Raw genomic sequence first — 13035 nt, 5'->3', positions numbered from 1 at the left:
TGCATCGAGTGCGGGGACGTCACCGCCCCAAAAGGAAACCCGAGAGCCACTGGCAGTCACTCCCTCCTTCCCCCGTCCTCCAGCCCCTCGTAATCACTACTCCGCTTTCTATGGACCTGCAGAGACTGTCTCTTTATCCCTGCATCCCTAATTCTCGAAAAGGATTTTTTAATACTTATTGATTGTTGAGAGAGAGAGACCGAGCGTGAGCGGGGGAAGAGCAGAGAGGGAGGGAGACAGAGAATCCCAAGCAGGCTCCGAGCTGTCAGGGCAAAGCCTGACGTGGGGCTCGAACTCACAACCCACAAGATCGTGACCCGAGCCACAGTCGGACGCTCAACCAACCGCGCCACCCAGACGCCCGTTTCAGCTGCACTGACCAAACGTCACACAACCTCTTTTCCCCAGCCCAGATCTGAGGGCCAGACAGACAAGTTACTTCGGTCTCCAGCGTTGCCAGTGGGCAGATGCCTCCCCGCTGAGGGCCCCGGTTTCACTGGGCTCCTCTGCCCAGGGCTGCGTGCACCCTGCTCGGCCGGGAGCCTTACCTCCCGCCCCCGTGTGCGCGCAAACCCCTCGGCTGTCGGTTCCGACGGCTGTAACCGATGACCTCACGCTACTCAGACCTCGAGGGCGAGCCTTCTGTTCTGCTCCTGCTGCTTCTTCTGCTTTGGCCCCTGAAGATGTCCTCGACCCTCCTACAGGCTCAGCTCTACGTGTAAAAGAGATTTGTTGCAACTCATCTCACGCTTTAGGTATTTTGTGGCAAGACGGGTGTCATGACGTCTAGTCCCCAGTATTTCCAGGACCGAAAGTCCTTGTTTTGAATTTTTACCATGAGCCCGTCGTGAGTCCCTCGTGAGTACGGAGCAAACAGACGATGAAAAGGACAGAGAAGGAAGGAAAGAAGGGGACCGACCACTGAGGGTAAAATGAAGTCCAAGTAACAAGAATATGCATCTTCACTTACTAGATTGTCAGAGATCTCACGTTGTTACAACACTTGAGTTCGGCCAAAGAAGAGACGTGTTCTCACGTGGAGGCTAATGCAAACCTTTTCAGAGGGAAATTTCATATTCGCGGACCCAGCGAATCAGCTGGGAAGCTGTTGGCGCTTACAGCAGAAATGACAATGGTTTAGACAGAATAAAAGTTTCTCTCTCTGCCTCATCAGAACACACAAGCCAACAAAAAAAGGTTCCAAAGCGTGCAAAACCAACGGGGCAGCTCCTTGGTGTCATCATGAACCCAGGCTCTTTCTATCTTTCTGTTCCACTATCCTCAGAAAGTACCGTTGAGGTGCCTCGTAGTCCGCGAGAGCTGGCAGAGCTCCAGCCATCACACCCACATTCCAGACAACAGAAAGGAGAAACGGAGAGAGGGGAGAGGTCAAAAGACACTCCCACCATCAGTCCCCTCTGCAAGGACCGTCCCCAGAAATCCTCCACAACCAGGTTTCACTTCCAAAACACTCACGTAGCCTCGTCGCGTAAGTGATGGGAAATACGGTCTTTTAACCGGGCTGCACTTCTGAAGACAACTGAGATGGGTGACTAGGAAGTGGGGGAAAGGCAAGCAGTGGTCTCTCCGGCACTCAGCCACCCCCTCCGATCGCTCACCCTCCGGACGCCTGCGCCCAGGAATGCCGGGACACCGAGAGGCACCGTCTGTGACAGCAAAATAAACATCCATCTGTGGGGCTCGCCTAATCGCCACGTTCCCAAGTGAGATTCTGCACAGGGGACACAAAAAGATGTAATAAAGCCAGACAAAACGTATTGTTTAAGAAGCAAGTTGCACGGGCGCCTGGGAGGCTCGCTCCGACTCTCGGCTTCAGCCCAGGTCGCGATCTCCGGTTCTAGGGTTCGAGCCTCGCATTGGGCTCTGCGCTGGCAGCGTGGAGCCTGCCTGGGATTCTCTCTCTCCCTCCCTCTGCCCCTCCTCCCCTGCGTGGGCGATCTCTCTCAAAATAAACAAACTAAAAAATAAAAATAAAACGGAAGAGCAAGTTACATTCGGCGAAACACCACGTGAACCTCTGTGCGTATAAAAAAATTCACTTGTTCTACGCGTGCACTTGTATACAGAGACTCCTTCCCGCAAGTCACTGACAGAATCACCTCCAGGGCACGAAGGAGAGGACAGAGGGGGAACAGGTTTCGTTTTTCACGACGGGCCGTGTGGCACTGTCTGTGTGCTTTTGGACATCAACTCCTAATGCTTTTATACTATGGGATTTGCAATTCGCAACCGGTACAGCAAAATAAGTAGTAAAAAGGGCCGGTGTGCACACAGGCCTCCCAGGACCCTCTACCTCGCCTTCCTTCCACCCCCGCCTATAGGAACCCGGCCTCTCCGCTGGCAACGATACTCAGAGGCAACTTCTGAATCGACTTATTGGGGGCTAGAAAGATCTACTTAAAAAACACTTTGGATTAACAACGTATGGCGTTTCTCTGACACGGTGAACGGAACAGGTCCGGTGAGTCGGCAACACGGAGCCCACGGCCCAGGCGGGAGACAGGGCACAGCTCCCATTCAGAAAAGACGGTGCGGATTCCACGGACACGGAATGTCCAGGAAGGGCAAACCCAGAAAGGAGGGGAGTTGGGAGCCTGGGGCAGGGGATCGGGGAGTGACCGCCAATGGGCGCAGGGGTTCTCTCTGGGAGACGGGGGGATTCTGACATGCGGCTCACAAACCTGAACGCGCCGAAAACCACCCACCTACGTGCCTGAGATGGGAGACTCGTGAGATTTGTGAACCGTATCTCAATAAACTGGTTTTAAAAATCACGCAGGGGCACCTGGCTGGTTCCGTCGGTAGAACATGTGGCTCTTGATCTGGAGGTTGTGAGTTTGAGTCCTGCTACTGGATGTAGAGATTTTTTAAAAATATAATCTCAAGAAAAAACAAAAACAAACCACACGATGTAAGTACTGTCCGCTGTGATAAAGAGAAGGGAAAGGGGTGGGGGCTCGGTTTGGGCAGACCCACAGTTTTAAGTAGACTCTGAGGGAACACCGGCTGGGGGGGAGGGAGTAAGCCTGGGGGCACTGGCAGAAGGAACACTCCAAAGTGCAAAGGCCCTGAGGCAGCGACGTGCTGGCTCATCAGGAGGGAGAGCGGGAGGGGCGGTCAGCCTCGGGACCCTTGGTGAGGACCGCAGCCTGACTCCCAGGGAAACAGAAGCTGCTCTGGGGTTCAGAGTCCCAGGAGGGAGGTGAATTCACGTTGGAAACGTCTTCGGAGGGCAGGGGAGGTCGGAACCGCGGCTGGGAGGGACCTGGACGGGGTGGGAGCAGGAAGGCGGACCATGCCTCCCCGTCACGGCGGACAGCTGGGTGGCAGATGGGCCAGAGGGGAGAAGGAAGAAGTCAGGGTGACTCCAAGGCTGCAGGCGTCAGAAAGGGAAGGACGGAGCTGCCTTTGCGGAGTCGAGGGTCAGCTTTGGAGTCCGGCCGCGCGGGGACGGCAAGAAGGCGGTCCGGCATCTGGACGGGAAGGCCCGTCTGCAGGATCGTCCCCAAGCGTGGGTGTCTACAGGCCAGGAATGTGTCCGAGGACAAAGCCCTGGGGCACCCCGCCATTTAAAAGTCCGGAGGAGAGAGTATCACGCATCAGGACCAAGAGGGGACAGGAGAACGGGGGTCCCGGGAGCGGCTGCTGAGAACGTTCCCACGACAGATGCGGCGGCAGAACCTGGGGGCGCGTCACGTAAGACGCAGCTCCGGTCCCGGCCCCCGGGGATCCCCGAGGGGGCGTCGGCGGACAGGGGTGGGCCGGGCAGCCGGACGGAGCAGGTGCGTGAGCAAACAGGAACACAGCAGCCAACAGGCGGAGGCAAGGCCAATGTCCGTGAGCAGACGAGCGGATGGACGAGGTCTGGCCCCACCCTGGGCTGTCACTCGGCCCTGACAAGGAGGGACACCCTGGCGCCTGCCACAACGTGGCTGTGGACCCGGGGGACGTGACGCCGAGTGAAACACACACAGAAGAACAGACCCCCCTGTGATCCTCCCGCGCGAGGTCCCTACCACTACCCCGGGGCGGTGGGGGACACCAGCTCCTGAAAAAAGGAAAAACGCGTGAATCTGGATGGTCTGAGATCTGTGCTGCCCCCCGCCCCGCCCGGGTCTTCCAGGGGCAGCGAGGGCAGCTTTTCCAGAAGTCTCAAAGCCCTGTCCTGCCACACGAGACGCCCGCCAGGGGAGGCCTGCCTCTGGCCGTGGCCTCTGGGGGGCCAGGTCTGCGGACAGCACGCGGCCCCTCCACGCCGGACAGCGAGGGCGGACGGCTCCACGGCACAAACCCGCGTGACCAGGAGCGGACCGCCTCTCAGCTGGGCGGCCCACATCTGCTCACCGAAGCTGTCCACCCGGTCAGGTCCACACCAGCCTCCACACGCCCCGCGTTTGCCGGCTGCTTCTAGGTTACCGTGTCCGGCAGTCGGCCCAGGGCAGGCCCAGGAGCCAGGCCTCGCGTCCACCAGCCTCTCTGCTCACGAGTGTTGCTCTCTTGGACCTCGATTTACTGCACCCCAAAGGAAAACGGAGCCTGCGCCGCACGATAACCATCTCGGGGTTTCGGAAGCATAGTTCAAAAAATGGGTTTCTAAAGGAACGTTTTCTATTTTGCTTAGAATCCTCGTCCAAAAACTTGACAACGTCAGAGCATAAATACAGTTCCCTCATAAAAAGTGCCTCTTAAAAGGGGGATCCTTAGTTGGTCTAGGGCTGAGAAATTACAGGGTCAGGGGTCAGGGAGGCACCTAAGTGACTAAATCCCAAAACAAAATCAGCAAGCAAGTGGATCAAAAAAAGTTTATTTTGAATATTTAATTAAAAAAAAAAACCACACCTAGGACGTGTGCTACAGAAACTTAGATACAATAATTGCATATAAAACCCAACCTAACCGTGGTAAAGCGAGGACTATGCAGAAACGCACTCCAGGAAACGGACGCCGACGTCTCGAACTCCGGAGACCGCCCCCCACAGACCTGGGAAGACACCACTGTGACCGCGGCAGGCGCTGACCCGGCCGCCAGGCCCCCAGGAGGGCAGCGGCCCCCCGTGCAGCACCCGCGGGGGACATCCTGGCCGGGAGAAGGCCCTCTCCGCTCCCCTTCTTAGCCGAGTCCGCCAATCCCATCCTACCGTCCTGACACGGTATTTTGGCACAAAGCGCAGGGGTGCCTCGACAGGAAGAACGTTTCTGGCAGTTTCCGGCAGAGAAGGCACCTGCCTGCCCGCAGTGGTGGCCGTTTTCTCACGCAACAGACGCAGAGCCGCGTGCGGCCAGGGGAGGCCCTCCGGTAACACACTGGGGACACTGCTTGGCGGGTGGCGGCAGTCGGGGGAGGGAGGCGGGAGGGGGACTGGGCCTGGGGAACGAGTCCCGGGGGCCTCCCAGCACAGGGTGCTCCCATCTGGAGACACAGCCACCGCCCTCTACCCTCCCCTTGGTCCTGACCTCCCGTCAGGCCTCCCTCCTCCTGGGACGGCAAGCCCCACCTGACACCCACACGACCACGTCCGTCAGGGGCCCCGAACGCCGCTGCCGAGGGGCGAGGACAATACCACGCCCTCAGGAGAACTAACGGTCCCCCAAATGGCTCCATGTGACGATTTGGCAAAAAAAAAAAAGGAAAAGAAAAAGAAAGAAAATACCTCGAATGCATAAAATCAATGACCAAAGTCCTCCTAAGGAACGTGATTACAATATATTAGCAAATTCTGTGGCATAAACATTTCCAAAAGCATCAGCAGAAGTATTAAATATAAAAGCGGCACGTCCACGGCCCTCCCGGCCCCGGAAACCCACGGACGGCGGGAGTGACACGTGGCGTGGGGCCGGCGGGCCTACTGCCGCAGCTCCACGTAGTTGGCCGGGAAGAGCCCGTACCTGCCCTTACAGAGCCCCCGCCACCAGCCGTCATCGATCATCTCTATGTTGGTGATGATGTCGTCGGGGTCGAAGGAGATCTCGTCGTCACCCGCTAGGAAAAAGGATGCAGAGAAAGGACGGTGAACCGCAGGGTCTCCCGCCACAGGCCCCGCCGGGCAGACACCTGGACCTCTGCACCCGGGCCGGGCAGCACAGCACGCGTGCCCAGGCTCCGGACGCCAGGCTCCTCCCACTCTTCCACCGCACAGGGGACTTTCACAGGGCGCACAGGGGAGCCCAGACGGCAGCCCGCGCGGCACAGCACCAGGATAAACCCACCAGGTCGTACAAATTACAGACGCCCAATTTCACAAAACCCACACCCAGGCACCCAAGTGCGTGGGCATGTCCGTAAACCACAGGAGGGGAGCAGGAAACTCTCCGTGGCCGCCCCCTCACAGGAGCATGGCCTCAGGCCGGCCGGGGGTCAGCCCGGGAGGAGAGGCGGTGAGGTGATGCGGAGCGGAGGGAAGCGGCCCCGACAGGACACGAGGTGCCCGGACGGCCAGGAAAACATGGCTAGTCCGCAGGCATCCTGGCATCTCAGTGCCGACTGTCTCACTTGGAGGGGGGACCGTGCCTTTAGTGTGGGCAGCATCCTTGGTTTTGGGGAATTCACACTGGGGTCTCTAGGCGCAGGGACAACACTGCGGCCACGAGTGATGGGAGGTTCGGGGAGGTGCGGAAATGCAGAGAAAGGGGGCATTTTTGTGACTGTGAGATCATCCCAAACTTGTAAACGCTGTTAACAATGCTCTCGGAGTCAAACTCCCAAGAGCGGAGTGGCTGTGGAAACGAGTGCCAATGGGCACGTGGGCATCTCACCAGCCTGGTAGTCGTAGAGGGCGACAGCCGTGATCCCAAGGTCGTTTTCGTATTCGTCGTAGGTGTTCTCCTCTAAAAATAGACCAAGACAAGAGCTGAGGGGTAAGGGCAGCACCACGGAGCCGTCCGCCGTTAATTTCTTGTCCGCGAGGCCTTCCGGGCGGGAGAGGCCATGGGGGGTGCTGGGCAAGATTCAGGAGGAAGGACTCCGGCTTCTGAGGAACAAACCCACCCCTTCCCAACGCCGACACCACCAGGCGCGCACGGTGACCCGGACGGGTACCGTGACGGCTTTCGGAGAATGGTTTTTGAAGGCTTAAAGATCTGTACTTTCAGGAAGGGTCACGTCGTGGCTAAGTGACTGGCAAGCCGCGGGGGGACCGCGCTGCCCAAATGCCCCCAGTCAAGCTTGGGGAAAAGGTAAGACTCCATCGTGAGGTGTGCTGTCTGATGGATTCAGGTTAAATCTGTCCAAACGTATTGAACGAAATCTCGTCTTTAAAGATAAGAGACCGACTGCAGTGTTCGTCCCGCCGAAGCGTCTGCAAACTCTTCGGGGTGTATGGAAGCTGTTCCCGAAGACCTCAAGACACTCCGGCCTCCCGGAGCCCGGCTGTCGCCAGCTTCCGCTTTGGAGAGAGAGCAGCAGAGGCCCCTGCTTCCCACTCGGCCCCCGGGCCGCCCCAGAGCAGCAGGGCCTTCCAGAAACCACACCCGAGAGGTCAGGTGCCCTCCCGGCAGGGGGGTGGACACCCCACAAGCAGGGGGAAGGTGGAAGGGGCCAGGCAACAGGGTGACGGACGTTCTCGCGAAGGAGCAGAGGCAGAGGGGGGCGTGGCAGGCGCCCCTGCGCCCATACCTGCTTGATAGTGGCCCGGGGCCTCCGCGGCCTCGTAGACGGCGTCCGGGGCGTAGGCCAGGCCCTGCTGGCCACCAGCCTCTCGGTAGTCGGCGGCCTCCATGCTGTACGTGGGCTGCGGCTCAGCCTTGAACGAAACCGCGTCCTGGGGGAGGGGAGCGTCGAGGAGACATCTGCTGTGGCCGGCAACGAGTCCCGACACGCAGCTCTGTCTCAGTCCTAGCGGGATCGGCCACGTGCACGCGCGAACGAGGAGGCCTCGCACCCGCTGACGTTCAAAGAACACTCGGACTCCAGTCGCGGCGAAGCAGCGTGAAGGGGCCACGTGCCATTTCCTGCCGAGTAACTTCCCCCCATCACGGGCCCCCCACGCCCGCAAGTAGGGCTGCAGGGCCTACGAGTCCACGGGGCACGGCCGCCGTGCAGAGGGAGAGGCAGCCTGGACAGGGCCCCGGTGGCCACGTGACCCTGCCCCCCCCCCCCCCCCGGGACCCAGACGTGCCGTCTGACGCTCTCCCGGGTTCACGAGCGACCCAGACGGCTCACCCCCTCAAGACTCAGCTGAGCTGAGCTGCGTTCTGTCCCTCACACCCCAGTGGCCTCTGACGACCTCCTGGTGAGAAGGTGGGCACGGGAAGCGGGGCCGTGGCCGCGGGGATGCAGGGGACGGGATGCAGGGCTCGGCCAGGAGTGGTCATGGGCCCAGGGCCAGGGGTGCCCCCGAGAGGCAGAGAGCCTAGTAATTCAGAGACACGGGTTCTGGGGCACAGGTGGGCGGTCACGAGGCACCGACGACGAGACTGAGGAGTAAGGGCCGAGGACAGTCTCTGGGGAACACAGTATGCGAGGGGGACTGAGGGAAGGAGAGCGGGGAGGGCGGCCGGCAAAGCCAGGTCACGGGGAGGGTGGCAGGTGGGTGCCGGGACACAGGCGTCCAGGAGGGAGAGCGGGTCACAGAGTAAGTGACATGAAGACCAGAACCCACATCCACGGCATCAGGGGATCTACCGGGAGGCGACGGACTGGCTGAGCGCTGTGCCCCCCACCCCCCCAGCGCTCATGAAGGCTACTCTCCAGGCCACCGTCTCGGGTCAGGCACCAAATGGAATATGTGGGGGTCCCTCCCCGTGCACGGTGGCTTCGACAGGGGAAGGGCGTCTTTGGAGAGTCAGAGACTCGTTCGCAAACTGAATGGAAACACCAACCTCATAGACGGGGCTTGAGGGCGGCCTCTCCTCAGCCGGCTGAGGGGTGGGAGACGCGGGGGGGGTTTGCTTCTGGGCTTGGGCTTGCTCCTGTAATCGAGAGACAAGGAAGGGTCGTCACCAGGCCGCCTCCACAGCAGGACTTCCCAGGGAAAGGCCACAGCCGAGTGCACACTACAGCCAAGTGCGGGGAGGACTAAGCACAGAGACCAGCACCTGGGACCGAGAGAACAAGGGGGCGTGAAGGTCAGGCATTGTCACAGACGGGACGTCAGGGGCGCAGCCCTCCTGCCGCCACCACGGGTAGAAAAGGGTGGGCACAGCCGTGCACAGAGCCCCGCACACACCCGATCTAGGGGTTCGGACAAGGACGTCGCGGCTCTGAGCTCACGCTGGAATGATGGACGCTTCTGGGGCCCTGAAAACGGGGTGAGCGTGCTCTGCGCAGAGGACGCACACAGGAGTCCCTGGGGCCAGAAGGTGGACAGCGGAGAACAGAATAGGGGCGCCTCGAAGGCGCGGACGGCACGTCCCCCAGATCCCGGCGGGGGTGGGGGGGCGACCTCACACGGCCAGAGGGACCGAGGGTGTAAGAGGTTCGACAGGAGACGAGAGACGGCCACGGGCTCCCCGGGGCCCGATGGAACCACAGGGCTCCTTCCTTCCCGGAGGGAGGCAGGCACGTGCGAGGCGGACGAGGACACGCGGTCCCGGAAGCGGAGGCTGGAAGGGGCCCCGAGCCAGGGAAGGCAGGCGCCTCTAGAAGCGGGCGAAGGCGAGGGTGCAGATGGCCCCCTGGAGCCTCCACAGCTGAGAGAGGATAAACGCGTGTTGCCTCAACCGCGGCCGTGACCGTGGGGCGTGGCGGCCCCAGGAAGGCAGCGCCGGCTGCCTGCCTGCGTGGTGGGGCCGTCGTGAACAAACTGCTGAGACGGAGACCGAGAGAGGGCGGCCGGCGCCCCGGGGCCACGCGCCAGGCAGCGGCAGCACCGTCAAGGGCACAGGCTACTCGGAACCACCCACGGGTGAGGCTCCCAAGGCCGGTTGTGTCCGGGCCACCCAAGTGCGAGTCGCCGTACGAGGCTCCGCCCATCAAAGCGCCTGGCCGCACGCCCTTCTCGTGGGAGCTACCGAGACCCGACGGCCCGGCACGCGTGGATTCGCGAAGACCGGCCCGTCCGCCAACGGGAGCCTCCCATAGCCAAGAGGACTCCGGGGTGAGGGGCGCTGGGCTGGGAGTCGCGCACGGGGAGGAGCAGACGACAGGGCAGGGGCCGGAAGCGGGGACGACACGGCAGAAGGGGCGGCGGGGGGGCTCGAAGCAAAGGCGCCAACGCGGCAGAACCGCGGACGCGGCCCTTCTCCAGCCGCCCGCTCCCCTGAACCTTACGGGCGCTGACGGGCCTCGGCGGTTAAAGCCTCGAGGCGTAACGTGAGGAAGGCGTTAATCACTTGCGGAAAGAAAAGCAACACGGGCGCCTGGTGGCTCAGTCGGTTAAGCGTCCAACGCTTGATTTTTGGCTCAGGTCACGATCTCGCGGTTCGAGCGTTCAAGCCCCGCATCAGGCTCTGCGCCCACAGCACAGGCGGGACGTCAGGGGCGCAGCCCTCCGGCCAAACCCGCTTGGGATGCTCTCTTCCCCTCCCCCACCCGTGTTCTGTCTCTCTCTCAAAGCAAAGACATAAACATAAAAAAATAAACAAAAAAAGCAGCAATTACACCAACGCGCTGTTACCCTGCGCGCACTACAACTTTCGGGGCTTGTTCATGCCTCGGGTGCCCGGTGCACGTTCATGCTCTCCCCCACCCGTCTCCCCTCGCTGGGGGTGCTCGGGACCCAAACCACCAATCTGGGGAGGAAGGGCCCACGGAACTAAACACCGCTCCCGTGCCCTCTGACTCCGCGTAGCAGCCCTCCAGAGAGCGGCGGTGAGCTCCTCCGCGCCCGTTCACAGGGGGCCATGGGGCCGTGGCGCACAGGCTGCCTGGCTAGTAGGTGACGTGCCACGGACGTCCGGTCCACGCAGAGAAGGCTGAGGACGGGACGAGCCCACGCCCGCCTGCTTGCGTCCGCCCCCCGCCCCCACCTTCTCTGGCGACACGTGGGACACAGAACACAGGCGACAGCAACAGACCAGGGACAGGAAGCCGCAAGGGTCACACAAGAAGCAGAAAGCAGGGCGGCCGCTTCACGGGGGGCTCCTTTCGCACCCTCGGCCCTCTCCCCGGGGGGAGAGGTCCAGAGGCGACGGGTCGGGACAGACACGGCCAGGGGCACATCGGGACAGGGCTCAGCGGCGGGCAGGCTTGCGGGTCGGCAGCACGGCGGACCGTCCGGCACCAGGCAGCCAAGGGCTCCCTGACGTGTGGGGTGAAGCCCCGGGGCTCCCGAGAGCACAGCCCGCAGTCAGGGCTCAAACCCGGTCCTCCCGGGACCTGCGGGACTCACGTGCAGCTGCCTCCGGGCCTCTTCCTGCTCCCGTCTCTCCCTGGCCATCCTCTGCGCCCTCTCCGCTTCCGCCTTCCGCCTGTCCTCCTGCTCCTTCTCCTTCGCCAGGTTTTCAAAGTTCGCTCTGATGTTGCTGGTTCTGCTGTTTGCTGCAGGGGGGAGGAGAGAGGGGCACGGCTGGCGTCAGAGCAGCGACGGCTCCCCTGGACCGGAGCACCGCGGGAGCCAACCGGGCGTGGAGGCGTCCCCCGGCGGCCCGCCTCCGGGCCACTCTGTCGGCTGCACGCGGTGCAGGACGACGGGACAGCGCAGGCCTCGCACCCGGAGCGTTTCATGTTCCGAACGGCAGCACTTCCTCCCTAAGGGTGCCCTCAATAGAACAGCAAGCACTCATGTGCTGCAAATCTCGAGCCCTGAGAACACGTCTGTCCACCTCCTGAGACGGGCGGGAGGGGCCGCAGGCGCAAGCCCTGTGGTCTCGAGGAAAACCACTGGCGCGGCTGAGGCGCACGCTGATCTGATTCTCCACGGAACGTTCTCTGGCCTGAAATAACCGACGAGGCCTGAGCACACGCGGGCTGGCCTGTGGCGGACACGTCGCCAATGCCACACTTCTACGCAGTTTGGAAAACGTACTTACTTTTTCCACGGAGAATACCATTACGTGAACGCGTAATATTTTATCGTTACTCGTAACATCCGAGATTCTCGGGTTTTTGTTTCTCTTAATGTTTGTTTATTTTTGAAAGAGAGAAACAGACCAGGAGAAGGTGAGGGGTGGAGAGAGAGGGAGACCCAGAATCCGAAGCAGGCTCCAGGCTCCGAGCTGTCAGCACAGAGCCCCACACTGGGCTCCAACCGATGAACTGTGAGATCATGACCTGAGCTGAAGTCGGACGCTCAACCCACCAAGCCACCCAGGCGCCCCCTTGAATTCTTGGTTTAACCTCACTACAGTAGAGATCAGGAGACGCAACCCCCACATACGAAAGCTCTCGGGGGCCCTCAATGATCCCCACAAGTGTGCAAGTGTCCCAAGGCCACCAAATCTGAGAAACACTGACCCAGGGAGCAAAGGGGACACTCGGCTTCCTATCTTCGACTTGCCCCTTTCCATACGGTTTCCCCAGCTCAACAGACTCTCTAGGGCCTGGCCCACGTGATGGAAGGGCCTAAGGAGGCCTTTTCTCATAGCGGCCACCTCCGGGGATGGGGCGTGTGCAGCCTGTACGGGGCCAGGGGACAGACGAGGCGGGAAGGTCTCCGTCAGCCTCTGCGCAGGCAGGCGGCACACTCCTCACAGCACAGCCGCGGCTGACGCGGGCACCGGAGAACCTCCCAGAACCCAGTCCCGGCAGTGAGAAGGGCCCTTGCGAACGGGCGGTTAACCCAGCCCTGCCTCGGGAGGCACCCCCAACACAGACCCCGTCGCCAGACGGCTGCCACCACGGCTGACGGGAGCCTGCGGGCGTCCGCGGGGACAGGCTGGCCTTCCGCCCGAGGGGGGCGAAACGCTGTCCCTGGAGGGAGCAGAACCAGGGCGCCCTCCACTGCCCCAGCCGCTCCCAGCCGGCACCGTGCCCCCTGCGGGAGCCCCATGCGATGCCGGGTCCGTCCACCAGAACTCACCTGCCTCGACGGGGATGGTCTTCTGATAAGCAGGGGCCCCCTGGGTGACATCCTCGAAGGTGGAAGCATTCTAGCAAGAGAGAAGCAGGACACTCAGGGGAGCACCCCCCTCGCCCTC

General features: G+C 61.5%; 1 protein-coding gene across 10 annotated transcripts in view; it reads right to left on the bottom strand.

The window, feature by feature from the left end:
• Positions 1 to 4809: 4809 nt before the first annotated feature.
• CTTN (cortactin) overlaps positions 4810 to 13035 on the bottom strand; it is a 30373-nt gene continuing 22147 nt past the window's right edge. For all 10 annotated transcript variants that reach the window (XM_047071068.1, XM_047071067.1, XM_047071066.1 and 7 more), the window contains 6 exons: positions 12918 to 12987; positions 11289 to 11437; positions 8839 to 8928; positions 7634 to 7778; positions 6775 to 6846; positions 4810 to 6001 (listed from right to left, as the gene is read on the bottom strand). In XM_047071068.1, coding sequence (XP_046927024.1) covers positions 5865 to 6001; positions 6775 to 6846; positions 7634 to 7778; positions 8839 to 8928; positions 11289 to 11437; positions 12918 to 12987 — 663 coding nt within the window. In that variant the 3' untranslated portion in view covers positions 4810 to 5864. The remainder of the gene's footprint in view (positions 6002 to 6774; positions 6847 to 7633; positions 7779 to 8838; positions 8929 to 11288; positions 11438 to 12917; positions 12988 to 13035) is intronic.

This window comes from Lynx rufus, unplaced genomic scaffold (assembly GCF_022079265.1).
Source record: "Lynx rufus isolate CCGP_SWC_20201006 ecotype Redwood Valley unplaced genomic scaffold, mLynRuf1.p SCAF_9, whole genome shotgun sequence".
NCBI classification, from domain to species: domain Eukaryota; kingdom Metazoa; phylum Chordata; class Mammalia; order Carnivora; family Felidae; genus Lynx; species Lynx rufus.
The sequence above is the reverse complement of the archived record's forward strand: the minus strand, read 5'-3'. Positions and strand labels throughout refer to the sequence as shown.